Below are 25,889 nucleotides of genomic sequence, written 5' to 3'. Positions count from 1 at the left end.
TATTTTTATTTTATTTGAGGTTGTAGAAAACCAGATGTAGGTGATAACAGGACTTAAAGCAAATGTGCGTGACTCCCCCTTTTGTGACTTGTCGTGCGACACCAACGGCGAACTTAGTGTAATCTGAAATTTCAACGTGACTGGGAGGCTCTGTACATACATACTAGTTCATACACGCGACAAATGCGACAGGAAACGCATCATCAGATATGGCATCAACTCGGTGGTGGAGGAAAGAAGAACCGATCATGACTTTGAGAATGGTCTAGAAATGTAATATGCATTGTCGGATACCATTTACATTTTCTCTATTTCGGCCTTGGCCAAAGAACATACCTGCAAGTGGGCATAATATTGCAACATTTTGCTCCGTTGCCCAGCAAGATGGCGCGTCGTCAGCTGGCTTCAATCCATCACGTGTGTTGGTGTTGTCAAAAACAACCAGGTACGAGTTCGAAAAGAAGCGGTTCGCTGACCTAAATGAAGACCAGTTAAGAAGAGCAGTAAGTGATTCTAATTTATCGTGAAACTTCGCCATATTTTCCGTGTCCGGGAGATCTTTTTGTTTAAAAATAGGGGAGGGACCTCAGTGTGAAAGGTACGATACAAGTAGGTAAACAAAGACTGTACACAAACAAATTCAATACGCAGTTAATAGCAACACCCTTTTATTTATGGTACGTCATAATTTATTGTAGACGTCAAGATGTGTTGTAAGTTAACACTTTCTCCATCGTCAACTTGGAAATCTAGCGCAATCTATCGTCGGAATATTTGCAAAATGTTCGACCTTTGCTTGAGCGTAGTAGAAGGGGAAGCCATGAAGCAAATAGCTGATTGCACGTTTCACAATTTTATCGTACAACATTCAGCTTTGTCGTCAACAAATCATTGCCTCGTGCGGTCAATTACTGCCAACCTCCCATTGAGATCCTTCACTATGTCGAAAACTGGCCTTCATCACCATGCTTACACAATGCAGGCATCCACTTGTGTTCATTTCTACATCCATAGATGCACATGCATGATGCAGGCACTAGTTAATCCTCTTTCTACAAGGCTCCATAGGCAAACCATAGAAATAAATACCACTTGGGAGAAAGATGATTAATTTTCAAGTAAAAACGTCACTCTCCTGCAAAAAAAGCTTGCAGTCAAGTGCAGTCCTACTTATCACTCATTATTCAAGGGGAATATGTGGCTTTGCTGCAAAGAAGCTTGCAGTCATGTGCAGTGCCAGTTAGCATTCAAGGGAAAATGGGCTTTCCTGCAAAAAACATCCGTGCAGATCAGTTGAACTGTGCTGCGCAACAATTAGATGACTGATTCCCATCAGAGGTGGTAAAGATAAAATCACGAAAATTCTGCACTGCTATTTCAGCTTGCTCGAAGAGGGTCTGATTACAGTAGTCTACGAGCCATACACAACGTTCACACTGACAACCTTGAGCGGATTGTACGTACTTTAGAGTGAGTATAGTCATATTGTAATGTTCATTTGTTTAAACGTTGCCCATTCAGGGTCGTGGTGATCATTTCCAGTCAAGGCAAGACAATGACTTCATACTTTAATGTAATGCCATAATGGATTGTAGCACAGTAGAAGTGGTAAAAAATTTAGGAAGCGCGTAGGTGAAAGATTTTTTTCCATTCATCTTGAAGCCATCTAAACATCTATTTCTGCGACACTGCAGTGCACCAAGCATACTGGAATTGCTCAGTGAACGTGGCTATCCTAGCAAACTGAATTTGGAAAATAAACAGTCACTCAACCAAGAGACATATTTCATTGATTAGATTCTGTCAATCATGTTTTATTACCAGCACAATGATCAGGAGTATTGTAAAACATGTCTTTCTAGCGAATTTAGCTAAATCTGTCAATTTGCTAATTTTAAGATGTCACTATATTTACCATGGCTATGATGTCATTTTAGCTACATTATAAGCCTCAGTGCTGATTACCATAAAAATCAGCAAAATCTAAAACAAGCATGCAGCTAATATTTCAAAGTGTTTTACAGTACATGTATTTTCAATCTTTCCTTAAGGTAGTATGTGCGGAGAAAGTGAAAGACAAACTTTTGCATAAACTTTCCTGAATGAAACTTTCAACAATACTCCTACCAAATCAAGCATAACAATCAGAGGTTACCGTGCAGAGTTTGATACTAGAGAAACAAATTACTTAATATTTACTGATATTTGAAATTCCAAATGTCCACAATCCCTATGTTAAGGAAAAATATAATTTTGGACTTTTAAAAAACTAAAACCAACATTTTTTTTACTTCTCCAAGAGCCTCAAAATGAGCCCTTACAGGCATAGACTAGAAAAGTACTGTAAAAATTTGAAAGCCAGAATATCTGTCCCCAAGGTGCATTCTACCATAGGTTGAGACAAAAAGTTGGACGGAGTAAGTCATTGTTTTTCATCTCTTACCAGGAAAAGGAAAATAGAGCACAGAGTCGTTACCCGAGGCGACTACACCTACGACAAAGTACGGTGGGCAGACGCCATCATCTCAGCCGGTGGAGATGGTACATTCCTTCTCACAGCAAGCCGGGTTTTCGACGACACCCCAGTGATAGGAATTAACACCGATCCGACCAGATCAGAAGGATTCCTAGCTTTGCCTAACAAGTGCACACTAGACTTTGACAAAACGATGGAGAAACTGCTTGCCGGTAAATTCAAGTAGGTGGAAGTGTTTATTCTTTGTGTCCTTCATAGGCACAGGTTAGATCAACAGTACATGTCACCAAACCGATTTTACCAGCATTGGCTAGCTCACATTTTTCAGGATAATGTAATCAGGGTCCATACTCCCCTTGATCCGGTAAAGTCCTTGATTATGTAATTTGGTCCTGGAAAGTCCTGGAAAATTGATAAGGCACTCATCATTTTCAAAAAATTATGAAATGATGGGTCAGTCACAAAATGGTTTGTAAAAATGATATATCAGAATGATCTATCTAAATAAAGTATTGTAAAACATAGAATACCTGGAAAGTGGTTTCTGGACCTTTTCCTGACTAAGTTCATATTTCACCGTCAGGCCAAGTTGGTTACTAGTAGAGCAAAACATGTCCCATGTGGTGTGTTTTAAGAAAGACTTGAAGATTTTAAAGTCACTGAAGACAGAGATACTGTAAACATGATTTTACAGACTAAAAAGTCCTTGTAAAGTGCTGAGAAAGTCCTTGAATTTTAAGTCACTCAGAGTGTATGGACCTGTATAATCCCCAGAAGCCTGTTCAGCATTGAAAGTAAGGAATTACCCATACAGGAAGCAATCGCATTCGAAGCTCTGTTTGCAGTAACTTTTGATGTTTTTTCGAATTTTTTTTCTGTCTATAACTTATTGTAATTTCATGTTACACTTTCCAAAATCAACATGTTTATGTAGTCTGTATGTGTGTAATGTCCTGTATTATTGTCGTCTGCTGAATTCTTGTTGACACCAGAATTTTGGTCAACACCAACTTTGCATGTTGCATCCAGTGCATTTTGTCAGCAGGGCGAATACTTTTGTGTTCCAACATACTTTTTGGAGAGGAATTATGTTGTTTTGCAGAACAAAAAACAATGAGAATACTATCAGAGGTAACAGCTATCGTCCATTTGAATAGCTACAAAGGTAGTGTACACCTCGAAAGTGAAATTCTTAAAGTTTTGCTGACACTTTCCTGGACGAATCTTTCAACCATTCTCTTTCAAAATCAAGAATAAAAATCAGGGGTCATTGTGCAAATTTTGGTATTGGAGAAACGATTTACTCAAGATTTACTGGTATTTGAAATTCAAAATGGCCGCCATCACACAACTCTATGCATAGAGAAAAGTAAAATTTTGCATTGTCAATAAACTAAGAGGTTGAAAGTTTTTCTTTCTACAAGGGTTTCCAAATGAACCCTAACAAGTGGTAGATCAGAAAAGAATTAGATAAGTTTTAGAGTCCAGATATCTGTCCCTAAGATGCATTCTACCTTAACCATGCACCACCATCACTGCTATCATGTGAAATCTCATTGTGCAAAACCTGTTTTATCTAGATGGACGTGGAGACAGAGGATCCATGTGACTGTACAGGGGGGCAATGTAAACTACGACCCCATCGATTTGCATGAAGAACAGCTGAGATATCCAGAGTATTACGAGAAGCACTACAGAGACAGCGACATTGACTGTCAAACGTGTACGGAGCACTCGCCCAGAATTCTACCAGTCTATGCATTGAATGAAGTCTTCATTGGAGAATCGTTGGCATCAAGGTAAAAATGCTTGATAACTTTGTGATAGCATGGGAATTTTTTGGTACATGATCGAGGTAAAAGTTACTCATTAATCTGCCCTACAGTGGTAAATTTTTGCTGCATGCAAAGCATATTTGTATCTATTTGTAGTGCATGCATACCAAACAATCAAGTTCTTGTAAATAGTTGAAGTTGAATGCATGTGTGTGATGAATATTTTTCATGTTTTATTGGACATGCTATTGCTTTTTCATGTGAGAAGTTCAGTCGTGCATGATTCTGCTACATCAACTATTCCCCATCTGATGCTGTGTTTCAGAAACAACAGAAAAACTTTGAGACTCAAAGCCCACATACTGTAGATCAATTATGTGACATTTTATGCATGGTGTAGCATCACATGGCACAGATCACCACAGTCAGTATTTTGTCTTTTCTCGACAACACACAGGGTATCATACTATGAACTCAGCATTGACGATGGACCAAAGGAGAAACAGAAAAGTTCTGGACTGACTGTGTCCACAGGTTCAGGATCAACATCCTGGTAAGCCTTTTTGTCAAGTGTAACCTTGATTTGAAAAAGGGCCAATGTTACAATGTCACCATCACTTAGTCCTGCTGATAAAGATATGACTGTTAGTCTATCCAAATATCACTGTGAACTTTTTCTCAGTTTTTAATTAAAAATACATAGAGAGTAATGTTTGACAAAAATGTCAGTGATGCTTGTCTCACATGATTATTTGAAATTCACAAGATTTATAATAATACACAATTCAACGATGTTACAAATGTATATGTAGTTTTTCTGTGTGTAAGTGACCTACTTAAACTGGCATGCCCTCGAGGCAGCATAGTCCACTGTCTGCAGAAAGTGATGTGTAAAATTCTGTCTGATGACAGGAATTTTTTCATCACTGTCAGTGTACTATCGGCCGATTCTTGTCAAATTTACCACATATTCGGTGACTCATCAAGTCAATGTAGAGATTTCGAAACATTGTTCAGCATCAGTGTTTAGCACTGACACTTGACATAGATTCTTCATCCTACCTGAGGAGGTGTAATTCTAGTTTGTCACTGGAAGGAAAAGCAAAGTGAAATCACATTTTACCTGCGTCATGAGTGAATGTAACCAAATATTGATGAGAAAGCCCCGGACATAGCAAAGTGATGACTCAATATGATTTTATGCTCTCTTACATTGTGTTGCAGGTTTTTTAACATAAACAAATTACCAAGCAAGAGTGTTCAGGATATTTTAAATATTGTGAAAAAGGAAACAAACGCAGACATACCAGAAGACGATATGTTGGCTAAAAGGATTGCAGAGAAGTTCAATTGTTCACTCGTCTATTCCCCGTCTGATACAAGGATGGCCTATACGATTCGGGACCCTGTGGTCAACGGAGTGTACAGCGTCAAGTCATCTAGAGGGTTTGCTAGAAAGTAAGTAGACTTACAGTTGCAACATTGAATGGTGTAGACAGTTGACTTTCACAGCTGCCATTTGGTATGTTTGAAAACTCCATCTGTAAAACCATGCCATACAGTTATGATAGGGCACACGGAAGCCATTTTCAAATGTAGACTACAAGTTCAACAGTTGTACTGTGACAGCCTTTGGTGTTCATCTTCACATTCCCCAGCACATTCTTAATTAATAGTGTCAGGTATGAGCAATGCAGGTTTCTACCTATATAAGAGTTAAAAGTTTTCAAGAGGAACAGTTTTATGTAACCTGGTCATCCCTCATTTCCTGTGAACAGGTCCGCAATCACCATCGATAACAATTTTTTTGGAATAAACCATTGTGGTGAAAGGGTTAATTCATCCTGCATATGCTTAAACACTTAGGGGAGACTTTGAGAAAGAACTTGATTTTAATAGGATTTCAGTCAACTGACATATCCATCAATCATAAGAGGGATGAGCATAGACAGCGCCCTCAAGCGAGGATCTTTCAGTCAAAAATTTCAGGCTGATAGCTTTGAAAACCATACAAAACATTTCAAAGGAGTTACGAAAAGCTAGCCACATGTTTAGGTCTCTGAGACTGTCATCTTTTGAATGAGCAAGATGATGAAGATCAACCCATTTGAAGTATTGTCTACCGCACACATTAAATTCAACAATTTTGAAGTTAAAAATCTCAAAGATGGTCGTAATGTTTTATTATAGCATGTGTGAAATTAAACCTACACTTACTTACCTTCCCTGATATACAAGATAGACACATTGATTTCATCGGTTACTTGTTGTAACTTTCTACCTGCAGAATATTCATTCGTTCAAGGATGTGGGATGCGTGTATGGTGATTGACAATGGAGCGTCCTTTGTGTTCAACGATGGCGCCATAGCCACCATGGAGATAAACAGCAAGAACGCTCTACGCACAATTTCAGCGCTAGATATGTCTTGACATGTCAGCAACCAATCACCCATTATGATCAGAAGAAACAGTTCAAGTGCGTCATAATCAACAGTGGAACACATCGATCTCATGTGATGCCAACCTCTTCCAAGTACAGATGCTCTCACAACTTCAAAGAAATCTTTTAATTTAAATCACAGCGAAGGAACCAAGTAATTATTTTAACTTACCAGAATAACATAATGATATTTACACAAATAGGGATGACAAGTCTTGAGACTCTTAAAGATTATAGCTTGTGAAATACCACAGTGCATTAAACACTAATGTGCAGAGATAGTGTTTTCTATCCCTTTTGCTTTAATTGCGATTATCATGACAAATTTCACTTTTAAGTAATTTAATTTATATCATTTCTCAGGGCTCGACATAAGCGCTAGCCCACTAGCCCGAGGCTAGTAAATTTTCAAGAGGACTAGTAAAAATGTCTTCGGAGGTAGTCCTGCGGACTAGTGCAATTTTCAAGTTCCGTAGTTGTCTAGGAAAGTTTATCGCTACAAAACTAATGGGACGCCGGACCACTCATTCGATAAGAATGAACCAAGCCTCGATCATTTTATATAAAAATAAACTAACTTTTACCCAAACAAATTGGACAGTGAAACAGTGAAGCAAACTTTATTGATCACCAACTTAAAATGAAACAGTTTACCTGCTACGGAGAATCAAATTGTACTGTACACGCCATAGTAACATGGCCCCGGGAAACATGGCTCAACGCTGAGCATCAAACGGAATTGTCTGCACGTCGTGTATTTTGGTTTGCTTGAAGCTCATCACTTCGCCTAAAAACCTGAGCAACCCCACAATTTCGTTCAAACACTGTATCCTTGCCTTTCAAAGAAGATTTTTCTCAAGATTTCTTCAGGGGCATTCCCAAACACCACCTCCGATAGTTCGTAGCCAGCTTGACCCTGCTTCAGAATGCCTCCACATGCTGACCTCCATATATAGTCAAGACCCCCTAGCTTGATTGAAGCTGACCTTAAAAAGAGCCATCTAGCTTGCCAAAACATTGCTATGGCAAGTTGCTACTGCTTGTACTGGTGAGGGAATTCCTCACCGATAATAACTTGGTGCTAGCAACTTATTGTTTTGCCATTTTAGTGGAAAAGTGTAAATTATTGGGGCAATAATAGTGAAGTGAACCTTAAAAAAGTAGTGAAAAAACAACGTATGAAATGGGTGTATCAGACTGATGTATCCAATCACTTCTGGGAGTCATTGGTTATTTTTGTGCTAATCACATTTTGTTACCAGTAACTGGCAAAAACTCATAAAAGACACAAGCACATGAAATGGTAAAATGCAACATTTTTACAATTAAAAACAAAATTTTTCACAAACCATTATTACAAATGAGAGGTCCTCCCCACAAGCTGGTCAATTTTAAAATGTGATATATGTCAAAAACATGAAGGTACTCCTCAGGAACATTTGTGAATGGCTGTATGAATTTCAGTTCTGGAGAAACAAATCTGTCCCCATTATGAACAAACACGTTCTTTGCAAATTAATGGCGCACTACCTGAGCTATGAAGAATTTTCCAACAAATTCATTCCCACGTCTGATTTTATTCTTGATGGCAATAGGCTATTTTCATGACCTCTCCTCCTACACAGGACATTTCATTCAGGTTATTTTTGTGGTTTATATATGATTCAAAGTTAAACATTTTGCAGTAAGCAAATGTGCTAGTCTTGCATGAAAGTTAGTTATTGGGTTTAAAAACCTTTGCGACAAAAAATATGAGAATGGTCATATACACCTCTTTACAACACTAGAGAGCAACATTTGGCTTTGCTTGAGCAGGACTAGTAGACTTCATTTAGGACTACTAAAAATGAACTGCTACTAGTCCTTCGGGCTAGTGGATGATTTGACCTTGCGTCGAGCCCTGTTTCTCCTGATACATTTTTTCCCAGCGGGGCATGCGGTATTTTATTTCTGTGATCAATACAAGCCATTTTCACAGTCTTGTCTGTTTTGTAAGAAATCAAACTCGAAGATGTGACATTTAAGAACACTTGTTTCATGAGGAAACAAATCTTTCATTTCAGAGAGTTTATTTTGACGTTTCATAGAATGTAGAATGGCACAGACAAAGTGAGAAGACTAAATCTGTAGATTGGGGAGTATGCATGTGCGTGTGTCATGTCATTTGGATAGGTTTCTTGTTTATCGCTGTCCTAATTTCTGATTCTCCCAGACGCTGTGTTTTGCTATGAAGACCATGCATACATGATCATCATCCTGAAATATATTCGAGGCAGAGAATGGATAGAAATGTTGATTGTTTTTGTGCGATTTTTCTAGAAACACTAGAGAAGGGTCTATGAAACGTATTCTTGGGGTTTTTTGTGGATGTGTGGGAAAATCTGACTTTTTTGTTTTTTGTTTGCATATGAGCTCACTGTGTTTTCTGTTTAACTTCTGCAGAAAAGATACGTGTCAGGGAAAAAACGCAACAACATCATCCTATCTAGATATCTTTCAGTGGCAGTATGTCACAGTTCTTAATGAGTTGGCTGCATGCTTTCACTGTGTATTGGATTATACATTGACGCTGAGATTGCTAAATTTCAAACTATGTCAAATTGTTGAAGGACTTGTTGTCACAAACAGATAGCCCAACAAGTCTAGCAAGAAACTGGCCTTGCTTTCAACTCCTACAGGTAACACGATTGGAACTAATTTGGGATAATTGGATCTTCATATTTTTCAAATTTCTCAAAAGTGTAATGGGTGCTGTGTTGCTGAATGTTGCAATATTACAAATTACTCATAAAAAACAAGTGTATAACTTAAAAAGAAAAGCAAAAGAGCTTATCTTTCCAGATTAAACCAACATAACTTCATCAAATTATCCCAAATTAGTTCCAACCATGTTAGGTATACATACCTTTTTTCGAAGAGTCTACCTACAGGTTGGTGTGTAGAGTGTCATTTTAAAGAATGCAGTCTTGTGTATTGAAGTGATACGGAGGGACAACCACCATAACTTGTGTTCACCTTTTGATGTGTGTACCCAAACAGTTTAGTTTCTGTACATGTTAAAACTTGCATCATTCTACTTTCTGATTTTATTAAAAGTTAGTTTCGATGTAACATTGTTTCACAAGCTGATAGACTTGTAAAAGTTGTAGACAGCATTACATGCTTCCTAACATTTTCGCTTGTCTACAGCATGATACTTTTTTCAGATACTTCAGTGATATTAAGTATGCTGCTTCCAAGGGCTTTCTTTTGATTCATTTTCTTTTAGTCCTTTATCAATGAATTATATTATACCTTTGTCAATACCAGTGAACTTTGTGACATCATCCCCTCAGATTATTACTGATAATGTATCTGATTATCCAGAATTGTGGCCCAAGATGTTTTCTACATCTGCATCTACAAGATCTTTTCTACATCTTCAAATTCACTACCATCACCAAAACTATAAAATTATAGCAATAATGAACCCCCTCCCTACCCATAATGGACTCAAGCAAACTTTGCACTCCACAATACTCGGCTTTGCCTTGTACATTATGTTAATGCTTTCGTCCATTATGGTCCAGGAATGGGTACATTACTGTTTAAATATTTCTTTCCTAATATCATCTCTGCTTTTGTGTGTTACTATTTTAAAGATACCAGTAGATCCCGCATACTGCAAACATGTGTTTTATTGCTGTATGGAGCATTCTAGTTGTAAGACTCCAAATGAATATCTACTACCCAATGCCCAACTTCACTGTTTACGTTCCAACTCTGTTACTGAAAAAGAATTGGGCTGAACCAAAGATTATGGTTGAGTAGGGATATTTTGTTTTTTCAAGTAAACTACCGTCATGGTGATCTCAAGAAAATTTTGTATATATTGTGTTAGTTAGGTACTGTAAAAACTTGTGTGCAATCATATTCCCGCATTTTTCATTTTGCTCAAATCGCTCAGTCATTTGTTTTGGAAGATTCAGTGATAGACTACCATAATGTAGATAACAGGAGATCTAACGCACAAACAGAAAAACAAAAGAGGTACGCTGTCTTCTACTAAGTAAGTGTAGCAAATAAAGACATATGAAGGACAAAATATTGCCATGTAAAGTAAGATAATAAAAATTTGAACAAGAACATGGACCTGACAATGCAAGACTTTTAAATTCACAGTGGTTTCTGTAATTTGTGACCAACAGAGCAGCCAATTTAAATCTTCCGGATATTCAGTTTTACCTTCACAATAGTTGTAGTAAGCCACGTTTCAGTTGCCGCTATAGTGTACATCAGATTTATAACACAGAATCTAAAAGTACATTTGATTTACCGGTATGTTTTCAACATTTTTTTTTAATTTCAAAGAGATTTTTTTTATTTACAAGTAATTGAGAAACCTGTCATTTGTATTTTTCAGTACATGACAATGTCTATGCAGTTTTTCTGAATGAATAGCAAAAATCGTTATTTTGTCAAGACATGTACAGTGTAAGAGTTTTTGTTGATGGTGACCTTGAAGCCATCTACAGGTAGTCATATTGAAATATTGATTTCATCATTATATGTCAGACACTCTGGTATGTATATGTTCTCATTAGCTCCTTTATTAATCCTAGCTTTATACCATTTCTAACCATCTGTTTTTGATGTATTATTCCACCATGTGGAAATCATTCATAGTGTGTTTACTGCGTATTGTTCTATGAGAGAACTTACTGGAAGAAAAACAGTAAAATCCTTTCTTGCTCCGCTACAGTAAAAAAACACACTACATTTTATGCAGTACGTGTCACTAGTTACTTAAATTACATCATTCGTGATGTATGATTTGTAAATATGATGATACTGAGGAAACCTTCTGCTGTTATGATCTTTGTGTTTGATTTAACCCTTTTGCTGCCTCGCTAAACCAGAATACTTGACGTTCTACCCTAGTCAGGGTTCTCCACAAGGCGATTTCGCTACGCGGGCCACTCCTCTGTTTTTAGAGCAATCAATTCATATGCTAATCACTGTACAAAAGAATACATTTCACAACAAAAGAATATGTAAATTATGCATTGATATGTAAACCGACCACCCCTCACCTTTTCCAATCTATGGAGAACACTGCTAGTCTTTATAAGCTCCAATGAGACCCATTACTCAGGTTCTAATACTGGTACTGGACCGCCCAGTTCCTCGATTGATCCTAGCTTTACTATATCCATAACCATCATGTTCATGTATATAGATGTTTATGCAGTGTAGTGATATCTTTCTCTCTCTCTCTCTGTATCTGACTTTAGATGTTCACAAGTGTAATATCATGGAGTTTTTCCTTGCTGCCTCTTTTACAGAATAATACTTAACAAGAGTGGTTGTATATTTTGTGAAATTTGATAGAGAGCAATAAATGTGTATGGCTTTATCACAGTGTAGGAATCCTTTTGTTGTGTGGTTTTAGATTTTAGGCCAAGAAAATAAAAAGTTTGTTTCTCATCCTTGCGCACGTCAATTCAGACCCGCTTTTTTTTGGCTCATGAAGAAATAAAATGAAAAAAAAACCCGCAAAAATTCGCGACGATAGTGCATAACACAGTGCTGTAAAAAACAGCACTGTAAACAAAATAACAGACACTAACATTCCATTCAGAACTGTACACATATGTCACTGTTATATTAAACTGTCAAAATTGTGCATTGCTGCACTTAAAGTCAAACGACAGAACTGTTGCAATACAAAAATACTAAAGCAACACTGCTGTGCATTTGTCTCTGCGTGCATTCCGATGTTGTTTTCATGTTTTTTGCGCATTCTTGTTGGTTGAAGAATAAAAAAAAATTGAGAAGAAGAAAAAAAACCCTGCGTCACCTCGTCATTTTTGCAATATGTCTAGGATGATAAACAATCTTTTTATTTTTCTTGGCCTTACAATGTATATTTGATACATTACATTCTAGGTGTATGTTGGAAGTACAGCCTCAGCTACCCACTTCCATGGTAGCAGAAATAGAGCTATTCACATCACAACAGCTTTTGATTGCAGATTTTGTCGTCAAACCTAAAAGCTTTCCAAGAAACACATTTGTTTGAAGACTGATGTTATTTTAGCTCATAATGCAAAATATAGCATTTCGTAATTATATTTGCATCTTTTTTTCATGAGAGTGTGTCCATTTATGCTTCATTGCCCTCTCAGCTGAATTGAAGCTCCACAGACTCTGAAAGGCTCATCTTTGATGCAAGAAAATTTTATACATCACATATATGTACTAGCTTGAGGCTGGCGGATAAAAAAATATCCAAACTTCCTAAATTGACTCAAAGAGTTCAGAAATTGAAGTAAGAGGGCACGTATGGATCCTATTTCTTATCAGTTTAAGAAATAATCAAGAATCTTTGCATCAGTAGCTGATGTCTGTTTTGTGTTTCCATGAAACGACACGAATATTTTTAATTACCCCTTAGGACATGTTATCTCAAGTTAGGTTTGTCTGCTATCAAATGGAAATATATTTAAATTTCAAATCATGAGAAAATATATGTTTGTTTTGATCTTTGTAATAAAATTTATTAAATTATTTTCCAATGTTGCTTCAGAAAACATTCTGACTGCTGCAGAGATGATCAGTACTTGTCTTGGGTTATCTGTGCGTATCGTGTTGTTTGATGGACATCGACAGAGGCTCTGTTGACGAGGTATAGGTAGACAACACAAATCGGCAACATAGTGTCAATAGTGAAGAAATCAAACGATTCATTTCAAATCAACGACGAAAAAAACCACAAAGTCATAAAAATTCTAATGTTGACGGTACTTTGTATTTTACACATACATTTTAATACTCTCCATCTTTCCCTATGTTTCATGACCCTCCCACTTTTGCGTTTCAGGAATTTGAAAATAATTCTGAACACTGAGCTGGGTTTTTTGTTGACGTTTAAAAGGACTCTTTGTCCCTTATCCACTACATGGGGAATATGGATTCGTCGTAGTCATATACCTCTAGTGTGACGTCATACTATCGAGATAACTGAGTCTATGTATGCGATAATAGTTGATGTACAATACGCACAATAAATGTTAAGGGAAAACATTCCAAGAAACGGCTGTCACAGCCAACAAGACGAGGTTTTTCATTCAAGGGATCCATGATTCCTGACAAAACATATTCATTACCAAACAGAGGCTCATAACCAAACGAAAGGCCCTATATCGTCAGCGAACTTGCTATGTAATCGTTTGCTTTGCTATCTACCAAAAAAAATTCCGTTTAAAAGTCATACTACGAACATTGGTGGCGCTCTCACTATCAAGAACGTACATGTCAGGGCCACGTTAGGACAAGTTTGCGTGAGGAACCAAGGAACGAAGCCTTGAAAGCGCTGACACTGGGAGTGTGTTTGTTAGTTATATTTAATTGCAATATATTCACTTCTGTTTGAAAGTATATTAGGCTGTGTCCTTGTCTAAGGTCTTTAATAACCTGATAGGAAATGGACCTAAATTACAGAGTGTACAAATGCCCTCTCTAATCAATGATCTGCCATGTCCTCGTCAGTAGCCAATGGCATAGTTCAACAACGGAAATGCAAAAAGGCATGGATGTATTTTATCTATCTTGAGCAATAATTTCCATGTCCATTTTGCTAAACATACATTACCTTTTCATGTTGCCATGGACGTGGCCATGGTTGCTACGGTAAGTTTGATCACTTTTCCATATTGTCATTAAAATTTACACACTGCATAGTAGGTAGCGTTTCTTCAGAGACGATAGATTGCCCGTTTGCATGCGACTTGCAAGGGCTACTTTGTCAATTTTAATTAACATGAGCATGAGTTTCCCTGAAAACTTCATCATTTGTTGATTTTATTGAAGTGTCAACAATACATCAGTGTTTTAATTTCATTGCAATGGGAAAACTCATGTCTTTGAGGGTCAGTTTGGCAATTTTTCATTGTTTCACTCCCATATACATTACCTTACATAAGTTATTTTTGCAAAATTCATTAATATTCTTGTTGCTATGGTCGTCGTCATTGTTGCTATGAGGTTGATATTTTGCTTGTTACCTTTAGCCGCCATTACATTTTTCAATTTGGCCAAAAACGCGCAGTTGTTCCCTCATTGCTGTAAACATGCTTAGAGTTTACAGCAACGTGTCTTTTTTATGCGAGACAAATGTCTGAAACTTTTATAAAATGCTGAGATATTCAAAAATTGGTGAAAGGTCACCTCGGACGTTTCTTGGAATCAATGTCGGGCCTACTCAGGCTGATCTATGCTTACCAACCGCAGACGCTGTTAGTAAACTTCATCCCAGTCAGACGAAGTTTCGACAAAATTCAAAATTGCCGCCAGGTCATTGCTACGCAACTTCTCAAGGTCACCAATCACCACAGCAGGTTTGAGATCGAAGATTATGTACTCATTTTTCTCAATCAACTTTATCAAGCTCGACAAAGAAACGATCATGACTGGGGCAAAATATGACAATAGCCGACGAAGTTCAGTTTGCTTGGTCCTTTTTTGGAGGGACCGTGGCTGTCAGTAACTTTTTCAGAGCAGACAGTGGTTCGAAATGCGCCATCGCCCAGTCGAGAGAAAACACTGTAAACGGCCCATGCAAACATATACTTTTATAGCTCTTTGCGTGCTTGTGGCTCATCTAATACGCCTGCACTTTGAATCGATCTTCAAGTCATGACTATATTATCCGTCTGTTAGCAAACTTTGGAAATTTTTTGTGTCTTGTCTTAGCACTTGCTCCACGTATCACCTGTGTCAAACAGCCAGTTGAAAGTCAACTTTTTTCAGGATTTTCAGAATTCTGTTTGGTGTGTGCATATATAATTGTGGGTCAAGGATTCGATTTTTTGGATGTCTTAATGTCACGCGGCTCCACAAGTATGAAAATGTGCACAATAAAAGCAGATGTGATCAAAAAGTTTAATTCCAAACAAAGACAAATCAAAAGACTGAAAAGAGATTTCTTGTTTTGCTTTAAAACACGCACAGTATATAATGTTTAAATTCAAGTTTTCATCGATAATATAATGCTTTAACTGTTGTTTGAAATTTCAATGGCTACTGTAGGACCGTGCAACACCTACTTCTAGTTATTGTTATCCTATTTTGCTCTTTGCTATTTCTTTAAGAAAAGTATTTGGAAAAGCCTGCTTGATAATTCTCACATTTGCATTGGTCGGACGTTTGTAAATTGTAAAAATTGTAAAAGTTGAGCAAATGGATAGTCCTGAAAATCCCCTCTCCCCCTCCGTCAAACACAACATAATTCACCTATCTAGCTATCATCGAACCCTTGAGCAGCAAAAACCCAAGTTCATGTTACACTAGTCCCTTCTTCCGTGGCTTCAAAACGGTCTTGTATATGTCTTTGCCGTTGATGGCTTGGTATAACGTGAGGGTCATGTTTTGTGGCGTTGCTTCCACGTAACCGAAGCCACCAAGGCCCAGAATATTTGCCCAATGATACTTCAGGGAGCCAGGGGGTACGTCATCTTTGTGTTTGGTTGAGGGGTCCACGACGTCACCAGCTCCGATGACAAAGTAGTTGACACTGGAGTTGTTTTCTTTCAGATGCTGCGGAAAGAAATATTAAAGCTGATTTGCTATATGGACAAGTTAGATCGAACTTACACCATACTTCGACCGTTAAAGTGTGCAAGGTGGCTTGATGATAGTCGAACGGCTGCACAACGTGTGAAAACATAAGTTTTCAATTTCCACTCGTAGATGGCGCCGTCAAAAAGCGCCAGACAGGTTAAGTTGATGGGATGCCTTTATTCACAGACAAATAGAAACAGACTGGCAACGGGTATTGTTCAAGGCGTGAAGCGTTTACTTAAGTCATCCATGTTCGCCTCGCCTCAGGCAGCTCTCGCCTCGCTTTTCCGAAGACTGCCGACCATGCACCCTTCGGTAGTTTCCGGATTTTTGCCAATTTTTAAGCGAAAGTATGTTCGGCAAAGTTTGTGTTATTGTTGTCATGTGGTGCTGAGTGGAATTGGCATGCTGGCGAAAGTTTTTAGCTTCTGGAAAGTGAGTTTTACCATTTTAAAAATTCCTCTCACATTTTTATGAATATATAATGAGTGTGTTTCAACCAAATTTGAAAATCTTCTATCGATACTGTCTGGTTTTACTCAATGGTTTACGGTCAGTCATATCGTCTATTAAAAGTTGGTCTTTGAAGGACATGTTTATGAAACTGCGGGCGTGTTACGTTTTGATTGGCTTGAAGCAGTGTTTCTGCCCTGAGAGCTCACAAAGTAACTATGGTTGCTACGCGACTGGCAGCACGATGCCATCTCGTCGTACTTTTTGCATAATCTCGTGCAATTATCAACCACGAACAAAGGTCTAAAAAAATCTAACACCTGTGAAGCTCATTTTAATATGAAAAGGCAATATTCTACCGAGACGACCATGGAACAAAAGCCATGCCGCGTTGCTAGTCTGTTACTTCTATTTGTCTCTGCTTTATTTAGTCAATGGCAAGTCCTCACAAGTGTCTACAAGGCTAACCTTGACCTGTTATGTAAGCGAAATAAGAGTTGCTGGAAATGTACTTTCGCCCGAGGATTTAGTAAGTTTTTTTTTGCAGAGAGTTTATTTCTCAACGAGCAGTTATGCGCAATTTGCAACCCAAGTAAAAGAGAGCGCAGTAAATTCGGAACGATGTTGTTGTGGAGATTTTTTTTTTCTAATTTTGGTCCGATCTTTGGTTGCATCACTGTTTGACGATTACATCATCTATTTCGGTGGTAAAGTGACTTTCTTCGAGTATATTTTTTTTGTTTTCCTTTGTTTTGGAGTATTAAGAAATTTCTATTCACGAGTTCACATTATTTATATATATATATATATATATATATATATATATATATATATATATATATATATATATATATATATATATATATATATATATTGTATGTTCGACGATTGGGTCTTACACTGACGATACTGGGAATTTATATTACGAAATACATAGACTAGTCCAATCACACAAACACCATTCCCTACCTTCGTAGTACTCATACAGACGGGTAGATAGAAATGCAGAAATACCTGTAAATTGTGATCATGGCCGCAGAAGTAGGCAGTGACGTCATATTTTTCTAATAGAGGTCTGATTTGTGAAACCATCCGAGAGTTAGGCCCATGTTCAGAAATTGACCATACGGGATAGTGACCTCCAACAATGATGTAATCACTGAAAGAATGACAAATCCAATAAATCCAAAATTTGCGCAGTGAACGGGAATACATGAATGTAGAACTTAAGTGTAGAGGTGATATACCGTGCACTGACACAGGGAAGTGTAATTTCCGTCATCAAGTTAGCTTTCTCGAAGTCCACAGCGCGAAATATTATTAAATAATGTCTTAAACTGGTCTTATGTTTTGTTCATTTTATTTGAAATTGTGTGCTATTGCAAACGTGGTGACTTGGAGCCATGCTTGAAGTAATCCACATCATAAGCAAAACCATTGCAGCGTTGCTACTACGCAGACTCCATCGTACCCAGTGTTAGCCTCATCGTATCAAAATATTTTGAAACATAAGATACGTGAGAAGCTGTAAAATGACATTTTCTTAATTTTATCGACCTGAACAAACTCTCGAAAAGACAAATATGAAAAAGACCTCCTTACTCATTTGATGTTTTCAACGTATCTTCGATCCACTTCAGTTGGGAATCAGCGTGTTCTTGATCTACGTCAGTCAATTCGTTGCCTGGTGTGCTGTCATCTGTATTGCCTGACAGTATGACAGTGTCTATCAGAACCAAAAGCAAGGAGCTACCAGAGTTGGGAATCTGGAATCGTTTACTGTAGTAAAGTTCTGGAAAATTCCTATTGAAATACGAGAACACATGCACAAGAGCAAGATATTAAAAGCCACATAACGTTTGGTGATATGGACTACAAAAAGCCTTAAGAATGCGACGCAATTCTTATTTTTATGCCGATACAAATTATATTATCTGATATCAGAAAGCCAAACAAGTTTATTTTCGGGTCATCGCATGAAAGATATCTTTTTTGCTTTTGTGGAGCACAGATCAATGATGAAAAACAAGATATTCACGTCTTACGATGGCGCGCTTCATACAAACTAACTCTTGCCCAACCATTCATACAGCCAGAATTATACGTGAAAATTAATTGTGAACTATATGTATAGAAAGTTGACTGACTGACAGAAAATTTAAACAATGTGCGCAGTCGCTCTATTTTGGGAAAGTAGCCATAACAAGAAATAATTCTCCTGCGGGGAGGGGTGCGCTAATATGTTTATCTACAACAACTCCCATGGACTAGTGTAGTCGGCTTATGTGAATTTTTGATCAGGCAGATGCGCAACTTTTATGGCACTTACCAAGTATCACATGTCAGTTGAAGATGCTCATGACATGTCGACAAGAGCCTTTTAATCTTGGGCTTGAACTCAACCCAAACTTCAAAAATAACTAACTCATGAATAGTTAGTATTTGTTTGAAACGAAGCTTAGCAAAGTTTATGCATTTAACTATTGATCTGTTAAATCAACGATATGGTTTTAGTCTGATCGAGCTCTACAGAATGCATGCGTTCCGTTGCCGTGTCTATCATCGATCCGTGTAGTTTTGAAAGTAGCATAATATCAGGAGCCTGTAGGCATTGATAAGACCTACCATCTTTGTGAGACCTTAGTGTAGGCCAGTTGTGCTGTAATATTCCCCTTGTGGTCATGGTTACCGGCGCACACATACCAAGGTTTCTGAAGTGAGGGCGCTGTGAAGACGTTCTCGAAAGTGTCCTAACCCATAAAAAATACAAAAAAAAATTAGCAAAATACAGAGCTGGATATTGGGCTTGCTATTTTAAATCTCGCACAATGTTTCAAAAATGCATTATCCATGAACTATTTCGAGCCGACTGTATGAACTTTCAAGGTGTTAGAAAATCTGTTCGTGCGCTGTGTTTTAAAAGAACACACACAGTCTGTACTGATATAACGATTTTAGTATTCAATGGGCACAAGGATATTTTAGTGGACAATGTTTTACGAATCTGTACATTAGTTATGTGATTTGGTGCAAAACATCACTGTACCCATTTACCTTGAAACGCCTGTCATTAACGTCCTTGACACCGGTCTCGTAGAAATTATCACCAAGGGCTATCGTGAACTCTGACCCCAGTGCATTGGCCACCTTGCCCATGGTATCTGCTACAGCAATTTGGAACGGTGACGTGTATGGAAAGATCGGAATACCTCCCCAGTCACCAAGTGCCGTGAATCTCAAGGCATTCTCACTGGATACTGTGAAGGAATTAATAAACGATCACTTTGACGGGGCAACATTTACAAAATTTAACAATAACTTCAAGCCACTACTCCCTGTTTTCTGAAGATGGCTTACATCAAATGATGTATCTGCCATTGTTTTTGTTCTATTTGTAAATGAGTTTCATGAGCTGCCCAAGATATCATGTCGAAATATTCCCGATGATCGACTTCTGTACACACAGTATGCATGTGTGTAATATCTGATGATTGTTGACCGCTGTGGTTTGTCCGGACTCGAACTAATTTGTCTACAGTGAAATTGCAGATCGTATGTTCAAATGGTTAATACTCTCTTTTACTCCAACGTAGTCTACGGAGAAAAGAAGAATATGAACCATTTTGTCGAACAAGATGATCAAAATATTATCCAACCTGTAAACTATTTTCCCATAAAGTCAAACTCTGTCCTTTTATGTCTGGATTCAGTGTTGACGAACAGAACTCCACAAACAAAAAAATGAAATGATGCTTAACGTTGAAAGCTCAGTAATCGATCCAATGACAGCCGGCAAAGATGTTACAAGCCCCGAAGATGGTGTCAAAGAAAACAAATCCACTTGTAAATCTAAGCCAAAAGGGTAAACCTAGGACTATTTCAACAGAAAGTAGTTTTTTACCATGAATTTTGGTAGGTCCTGGAAATAACATGCTAAAAATCTAATAAAATCTTATTTTCGCAACAGTGTCTAATTTGCAAAAATGTAAAATGGGGTTTGTGGGTACAAAGTTATCGCTGATAGGAGATTTCTAGTTGATACATTTGGCTAAACAAGAAGATATTTAATGCAGTCCGGTTTTGTGCTTATTTGCCCTATTTGGTCTAGGCAATGTCAATGAAAATCCATTGTCGTCGTAGACATATTCTCATTTGCATAAATCCAATAGGCCTGCGCCGAAACACTTTAACTTTTCTCTGTATAGTTGTCATGCTTTCTTTGACTTGTACTCGTTTCTTTATACATTCTCAACATAAACTTAAACAGTATACTTGTACGAGAACTCAACAGATTTCAGTAAAAAAACATGTTGAGTTCTCGTACACGTATACTGTTCAAGTTTATACTGATCATAAAGAAACACGTACAAGTCAAGGAAAGCATAACAATTGACGCATCCCACACAAATATACATATGCGATATCGTCCTTTCAAAACTGTTACGCCCTTAATCAACATGGGAAGTAGACTCGGGGCAAGTCTGTGATTTGTGAGTGGGGTGAACGCGATACTGGGTAGTTTCTCCCGGAATGCCGTGAATCCGGCAGAAACTCACTACTGCGCAGACTCAAGGGCAACGCGTTCAATTAATCGCAAGGAAAACCTTGCCTGGGCTGCCAAAGTCCAAATAGGTTTGTATGAAATAGGAGAGACACAAGAGAAACTATTAAAAATGACTTTATTTTTAAAAAAATTCACCGACTTGAACCAAGTCTACCAGGGAAGTAATTCGAGGGTTTTCTTTGTCGCAGGGATTACGAGTTTTCTACTAGCGCTACCCGTTCATGAGTGTCAGGCTTCCTCATGCCAGGGATGTTCAGATGATAATATTAACGCATCAAAATACACATGTAAAACACGGAAGTTGTTAAACAGGGTTTTTTATATCCCCCTCAAAGTAAAAGATAAATATTTGAATTGAGCTTAGGTAACACTCTAAAAGATTCAGCGGCATTATTTTCGTTCCATTTCAATGGCTAGATAAAATACAGTTCCTTCGACAAGCTTCAGAACTCCTGAACTTTGCCGCAGGGAAACTTGCCGTAAAAGGCAGATTTATCATCGTTAGCGCTTTTCATGTGTCCACAATATGGTTCAAAATAAAGCTGTGATGGAAATGACAAATTCAAGAAATACTAGTTATGTAACTCGTTTTCTTGTACTCGTGGCCCCTCGGACAGTTATATTATCAGAGACTTCTCCTTTATTCCGACAGGTTATTTTTATTCTGAGACTGACGGAAAATCCTTTCAAACATTTTTATCAAATTTCTGATCGAACAAACAATCTTAGGACACTTCCTCATCAAGCAACTGTATGGAGCAAAATGCGGTGGAAAATACCATACGATGTTGTGAAGTGGCAGTTTTAAAAATATGGAAGAGTAAAAACACACATGCGTACAGGCAACTGCATGTTATTTATTCTGTAACACACACACATACAACACGATTAGAACCAATTTTGGATAATTGGATGGTGAAGTAATGTCAGTTTAATCTACAAATGTAAGCTTATCTGCTTTAAATTTCTTTTTAAGTTAAATACTTGTTTTTACGAGTAATTTGTAACATACATACATACATACATACATACATACATACATACATACATACATACATACATACATACGTACATACGTACGTACGTAGGTACGTACGTACGTACATTAGCTTAACAGATCACTGATCTTTGTACAATCACTGAAGTTCCTTTTAAAATTTCTCTGTTTTCTGAATGTAAAATTGGGATAAAACGTCGCCAAACTAAACCATTATTCAGGACATGGAATCGTCTGTGAGGAATGATTTGTAAATAAAGTTGTCTGAATACGGAACGTATCAGCAGAGGGGCTGGATACAAAAAAAACCCCGAAGATATCACAAATTTGGTGGGTAAAACTTACACATGGTTCAATTTTTGTAACTTTTATGACAATCGTCATGTCATTTGTTGTGTATATTATGACACTGATTTGTTGAGGCTATTGCTGTTAGTAGGGCCAATACTCTTGGAGCCTGTGCAGTTTTCCATGTCCTTGCGCACATATACACACACTCTGTCTGTCTGTCTGTCTGTCTGTCTGTCTGTCTGTCTGTCTGTAGCACGATTGGAACTAATTTGGGATAATTGGATGGTGAATACCGATTTAATCTACAAATGTAATCTTATCTGCTTTTCTTTTTACATTACACACTTGTTTGTATGAGTAATTTGTATTATTACAACATTCAACTATATGGCACCTAACACTTTTGAGAAATTTAAAAAATATGAAAATCCAATTACCCAAAATTAGTTCCAATTGTGTTCTGTCTGTCTGTCTGTCTGTCTGTCTGTCTGTCTGTCTGTCTGTCTCTCTCTCTCTCTCTCTCTCTCTCTCTCTCTCTCTCTCTCTCTCTCTCTCTCTCTCTCTCTCTCTCTCTCTCTCTCTCTCTCTCTCTCTCTCTCTCTCTCTCCATGCACGCGCGTGAAATGTTGCTTGCTCTATTTGTACAGTCCTACAATGCTACATAGTATAACAGGAAACGTTATAATATCATATAGCATACCAAACACTCGATGCTCTGGAATTAACTTTTTGACACACAATTCCTCTTCAACGACCCTCTAAGTATGTTAGTTTCCACGACGATATTTAACTTCAGAGTCCTGACAGGACGTTACAGCTATAGACACAAAGACCAGTTCAAAGTTTACCAGCATAGACCAATTTAATTATAGCAAATTTTCCAACAGTGTGCTTGTGTTGTTTAAACAGGAGTCCAAACTTTGATACCTTGTCAGCACGCAGTGGTTCAGTGCACTCGCTGATTCGTAACAAAGTGAGCAAAGTACAGCGGGGCGTTATCGTCGCCGACTGCTACTAAATTAATAAGATACGTTCATCGTCACCAGCATCAAAATAATGATGGCCAGAATAGTAAAAGCAAAAGATTATATTAGAATTTCACAGTACAGGAGCAAAGAGTCGAGCCATAATGCGGATTGTCTTCGATAAAATACAAATAAATTATCACAGTCTAATCCCTAAAGTCATCATCAAACCAAAGAGCGGGGAATACAGATCAAGTATGGTCTCGAAACTAGTGTTAACTTCAACAGCAGACGATATAACACCGGGAACTTCCTTGGGGCCGAAAATAAAGACTGACACCAAGAACACTCACCTGCCGAAATGCCGATAAGGAATGAAAGAAGTGTGTATTGCAACATGGTGTACCGGTCGACCTCAATGTAGTTGTTGTCGGGTTGGGTATGGATGTCAAACTGGTGTAGACCGTCAATGTCCCGAGTTTTGTTATCTAATGTTCAAATGGGGCCTCTGACACTCACGTGATGCGACCACTCAGCGGAAACCAAACTGTAAGCATTCTATGAACACGCCCTCTATAACTATAACCATTATAATCCGACTTTAGCTCGAACTTTTTTCTGATAAACAAATCGATATTTCGTTTGTTACAACATGATTTGTGTTATCATTTCTATTATTTATCAACTTCGGTCTGGTCAGTGGAGTATGATCACCGGTGCTCAGCTCTGCTTTGTGACTGTAGCCGTGGTTCAGTATGGAAGCGTCATCCAAACGGGGGTTTCCCTGCTGCCTCGCTTATTCACAGTTCGTCGTAAACTGAGTCACAGCCACCGAACCAAAGCAACTGAAACTTCCGCCAACAAAGAACAAAAATGTCTCGAAGGTCATACTTACACAACTCAGACAACTGCCTGGCAAAATTGAATGTTAAGCATAGAATAGGTGGTCTTGACAAAAACCCCCAAAATTTACCCGAATATACTTAGTGGTATTACTGTGTTAGAGGTCCGCGATCTTAAAATGTTGGTTGATACAAATAGAGCCCACATTTTCAGGTTTGTAGGTGAGCCAAGGATATCAAAACAAAGAACAAAGACTATGAGTGTCATCTTGCGTGTTGCACAAGTTGGAAAACATCGACGGAGAGCAGTCACGGTGAAAAGATGGACTTCAGAGGAAAAGATTGAACCATTACTTTCTATTTTTTTTATTCTCGTCAACATCGCCAGTTAAATATAATTTCATGGTTCAAAGATCATCTACTACTTCAACTATACTACCTCAAATATTAAAAAGTAATACTTGGTGTACGTCTAGTACAAATGCTCAATCCTTTGCACTTTTCCACGCTCACTATTGAAATTCCACATCCCTTAAACTCTGAACAAAACATGTATGCACATGACCGGGCGTCGAGAATTTCGGTTTCTGACGTTAATCACTGATATCATGCGGTCATTCAGAGCTTTGGTAAAAGTAATGGCGTGGTTATTGATGAAAAAAAATGTTTAACACAGACGTTGGAAACCTGCTGATATCCTCGGTGAAAAGCTCTGTTATTGTAATTAATGATGACACTAATGTTTTATTTAAGTTGTGAAACTGTAAACACCATCTTTGGGGGAGCACATTTTCATGGACAAGTTGTGTACGTGTATCTGTGTTCCGGGGAGTTCGTATTAAATAGCAGATTATCTTAGTCTGCCGCAAATATATATGTTGCTAGTCTCTGAAAAAATGAAATATCAGTGAATCATGCAAAATGAGGAAGAGAATACTCGGATTTCTCAAGCTGCAATATTGATATGGAACAGTCCGGTGTCACACCTTTTAAAATAACCTATGTTTCAACCATTGGATACCACATTACTTTAATCTGTTGTATTTTTGCCCTGCAAAACATTCAAGAATTCTGTTCAAAGATTTACTTTTCCTACGTCATTTCAACACTTTCATCATTTCTAGACAAGTTTGCTTCCTGTGACTTCCGTAAAACCGCACTGAGTCACATCAGACAGCATTTGATGTGCGAGCTCCAAGGAAGTGCAATGCACTTATTTACGTGACACTTTAGAAGTAGACCAATTCAATTCGACGGCTAAATCATTTTATCAAGATAACATCGACAGGCTGTTTCAATATTTGCTGGTGTACTTTTTGTTTCCTGGAGGATCTCATATTTAATTTAGCGCTTCTCTATTTGATACTTACTATTCAGTTTTAAAATTTTACGATCTCCTTCTCATCCTTTGTGTTGGATTTCTTCATTTCATAGGATTCCATACGAATGATTACAGCGTCACTGGTAGTTATAAACTTGTTTTG

The 25,889-nt window shown here is 37.8% G+C and overlaps 2 protein-coding genes across 2 annotated transcripts; one reads left to right on the top strand and one right to left on the bottom strand.

The window, feature by feature from the left end:
* The first annotated feature begins 32 nt into the window (after nt 1–32).
* On the top strand, nt 33–12,088 carry LOC139138755 (NAD kinase 2, mitochondrial-like). Its single transcript, XM_070707267.1, has 7 exons — nt 33–503; nt 1,382–1,470; nt 2,447–2,698; nt 4,057–4,275; nt 4,709–4,804; nt 5,476–5,709; nt 6,539–12,088. The coding sequence occupies exons 1-7, from the start codon at nt 279–281 to the stop codon at nt 6,681–6,683; spliced, it is 1,260 nt and encodes a 419-aa protein (XP_070563368.1). The 5' UTR covers nt 33–278; the 3' UTR covers nt 6,684–12,088.
* Nucleotides 12,089–15,601: 3,513 nt separating this feature from the next.
* LOC139138754 (tartrate-resistant acid phosphatase type 5-like) lies at nt 15,602–24,072 on the bottom strand. The gene is made up of 6 exons (XM_070707266.1): nt 23,917–24,072; nt 19,801–20,003; nt 19,372–19,496; nt 18,349–18,549; nt 17,761–17,905; nt 15,602–16,269 (listed from the first exon to the last, which is right to left on the bottom strand). The coding sequence occupies exons 1-6, from the start codon at nt 23,960–23,962 to the stop codon at nt 16,015–16,017; spliced, it is 975 nt and encodes a 324-aa protein (XP_070563367.1). The 5' UTR covers nt 23,963–24,072; the 3' UTR covers nt 15,602–16,014.
* Nucleotides 24,073–25,889: the final 1,817 nt, after the last annotated feature.

The sequence above is a fragment of the Ptychodera flava genome, chromosome 8 (genome assembly GCF_041260155.1).
Source record: "Ptychodera flava strain L36383 chromosome 8, AS_Pfla_20210202, whole genome shotgun sequence".
NCBI classification, from domain to species: Eukaryota; Metazoa; Hemichordata; class Enteropneusta; family Ptychoderidae; genus Ptychodera; species Ptychodera flava.
This window is presented reverse-complemented; position numbering and strand designations above follow the sequence as displayed.

Coding starts and splice junctions, on each gene's coding strand:
- LOC139138755 (XM_070707267.1), top strand. CDS start 279: ATGCATTGTCGGATACCATTTACATTTTCTCTATTTCGGCCTTGGCCA. Junction 4,276..4,708: donor GGAGAATCGTTGGCATCAAG/GTAAAAATGCTT, acceptor GACAACACACAG/GGTATCATACTATGAACTCA. Junction 4,805..5,475: donor GGTTCAGGATCAACATCCTG/GTAAGCCTTTTT, acceptor ATTGTGTTGCAG/GTTTTTTAACATAAACAAAT.
- LOC139138754 (XM_070707266.1), bottom strand. CDS start 23,962: ATGTTGCAATACACACTTCTTTCATTCCTTATCGGCATTTCGGCAG. Junction 20,004..23,916: donor CCTTATCGGCATTTCGGCAG/GTGAGTGTTCTT, acceptor ATTCCTTCACAG/TATCCAGTGAGAATGCCTTG. Junction 18,550..19,371: donor ACTAAGGTCTCACAAAGATG/GTAGGTCTTATC, acceptor GTATTTCAATAG/GAATTTTCCAGAACTTTACT.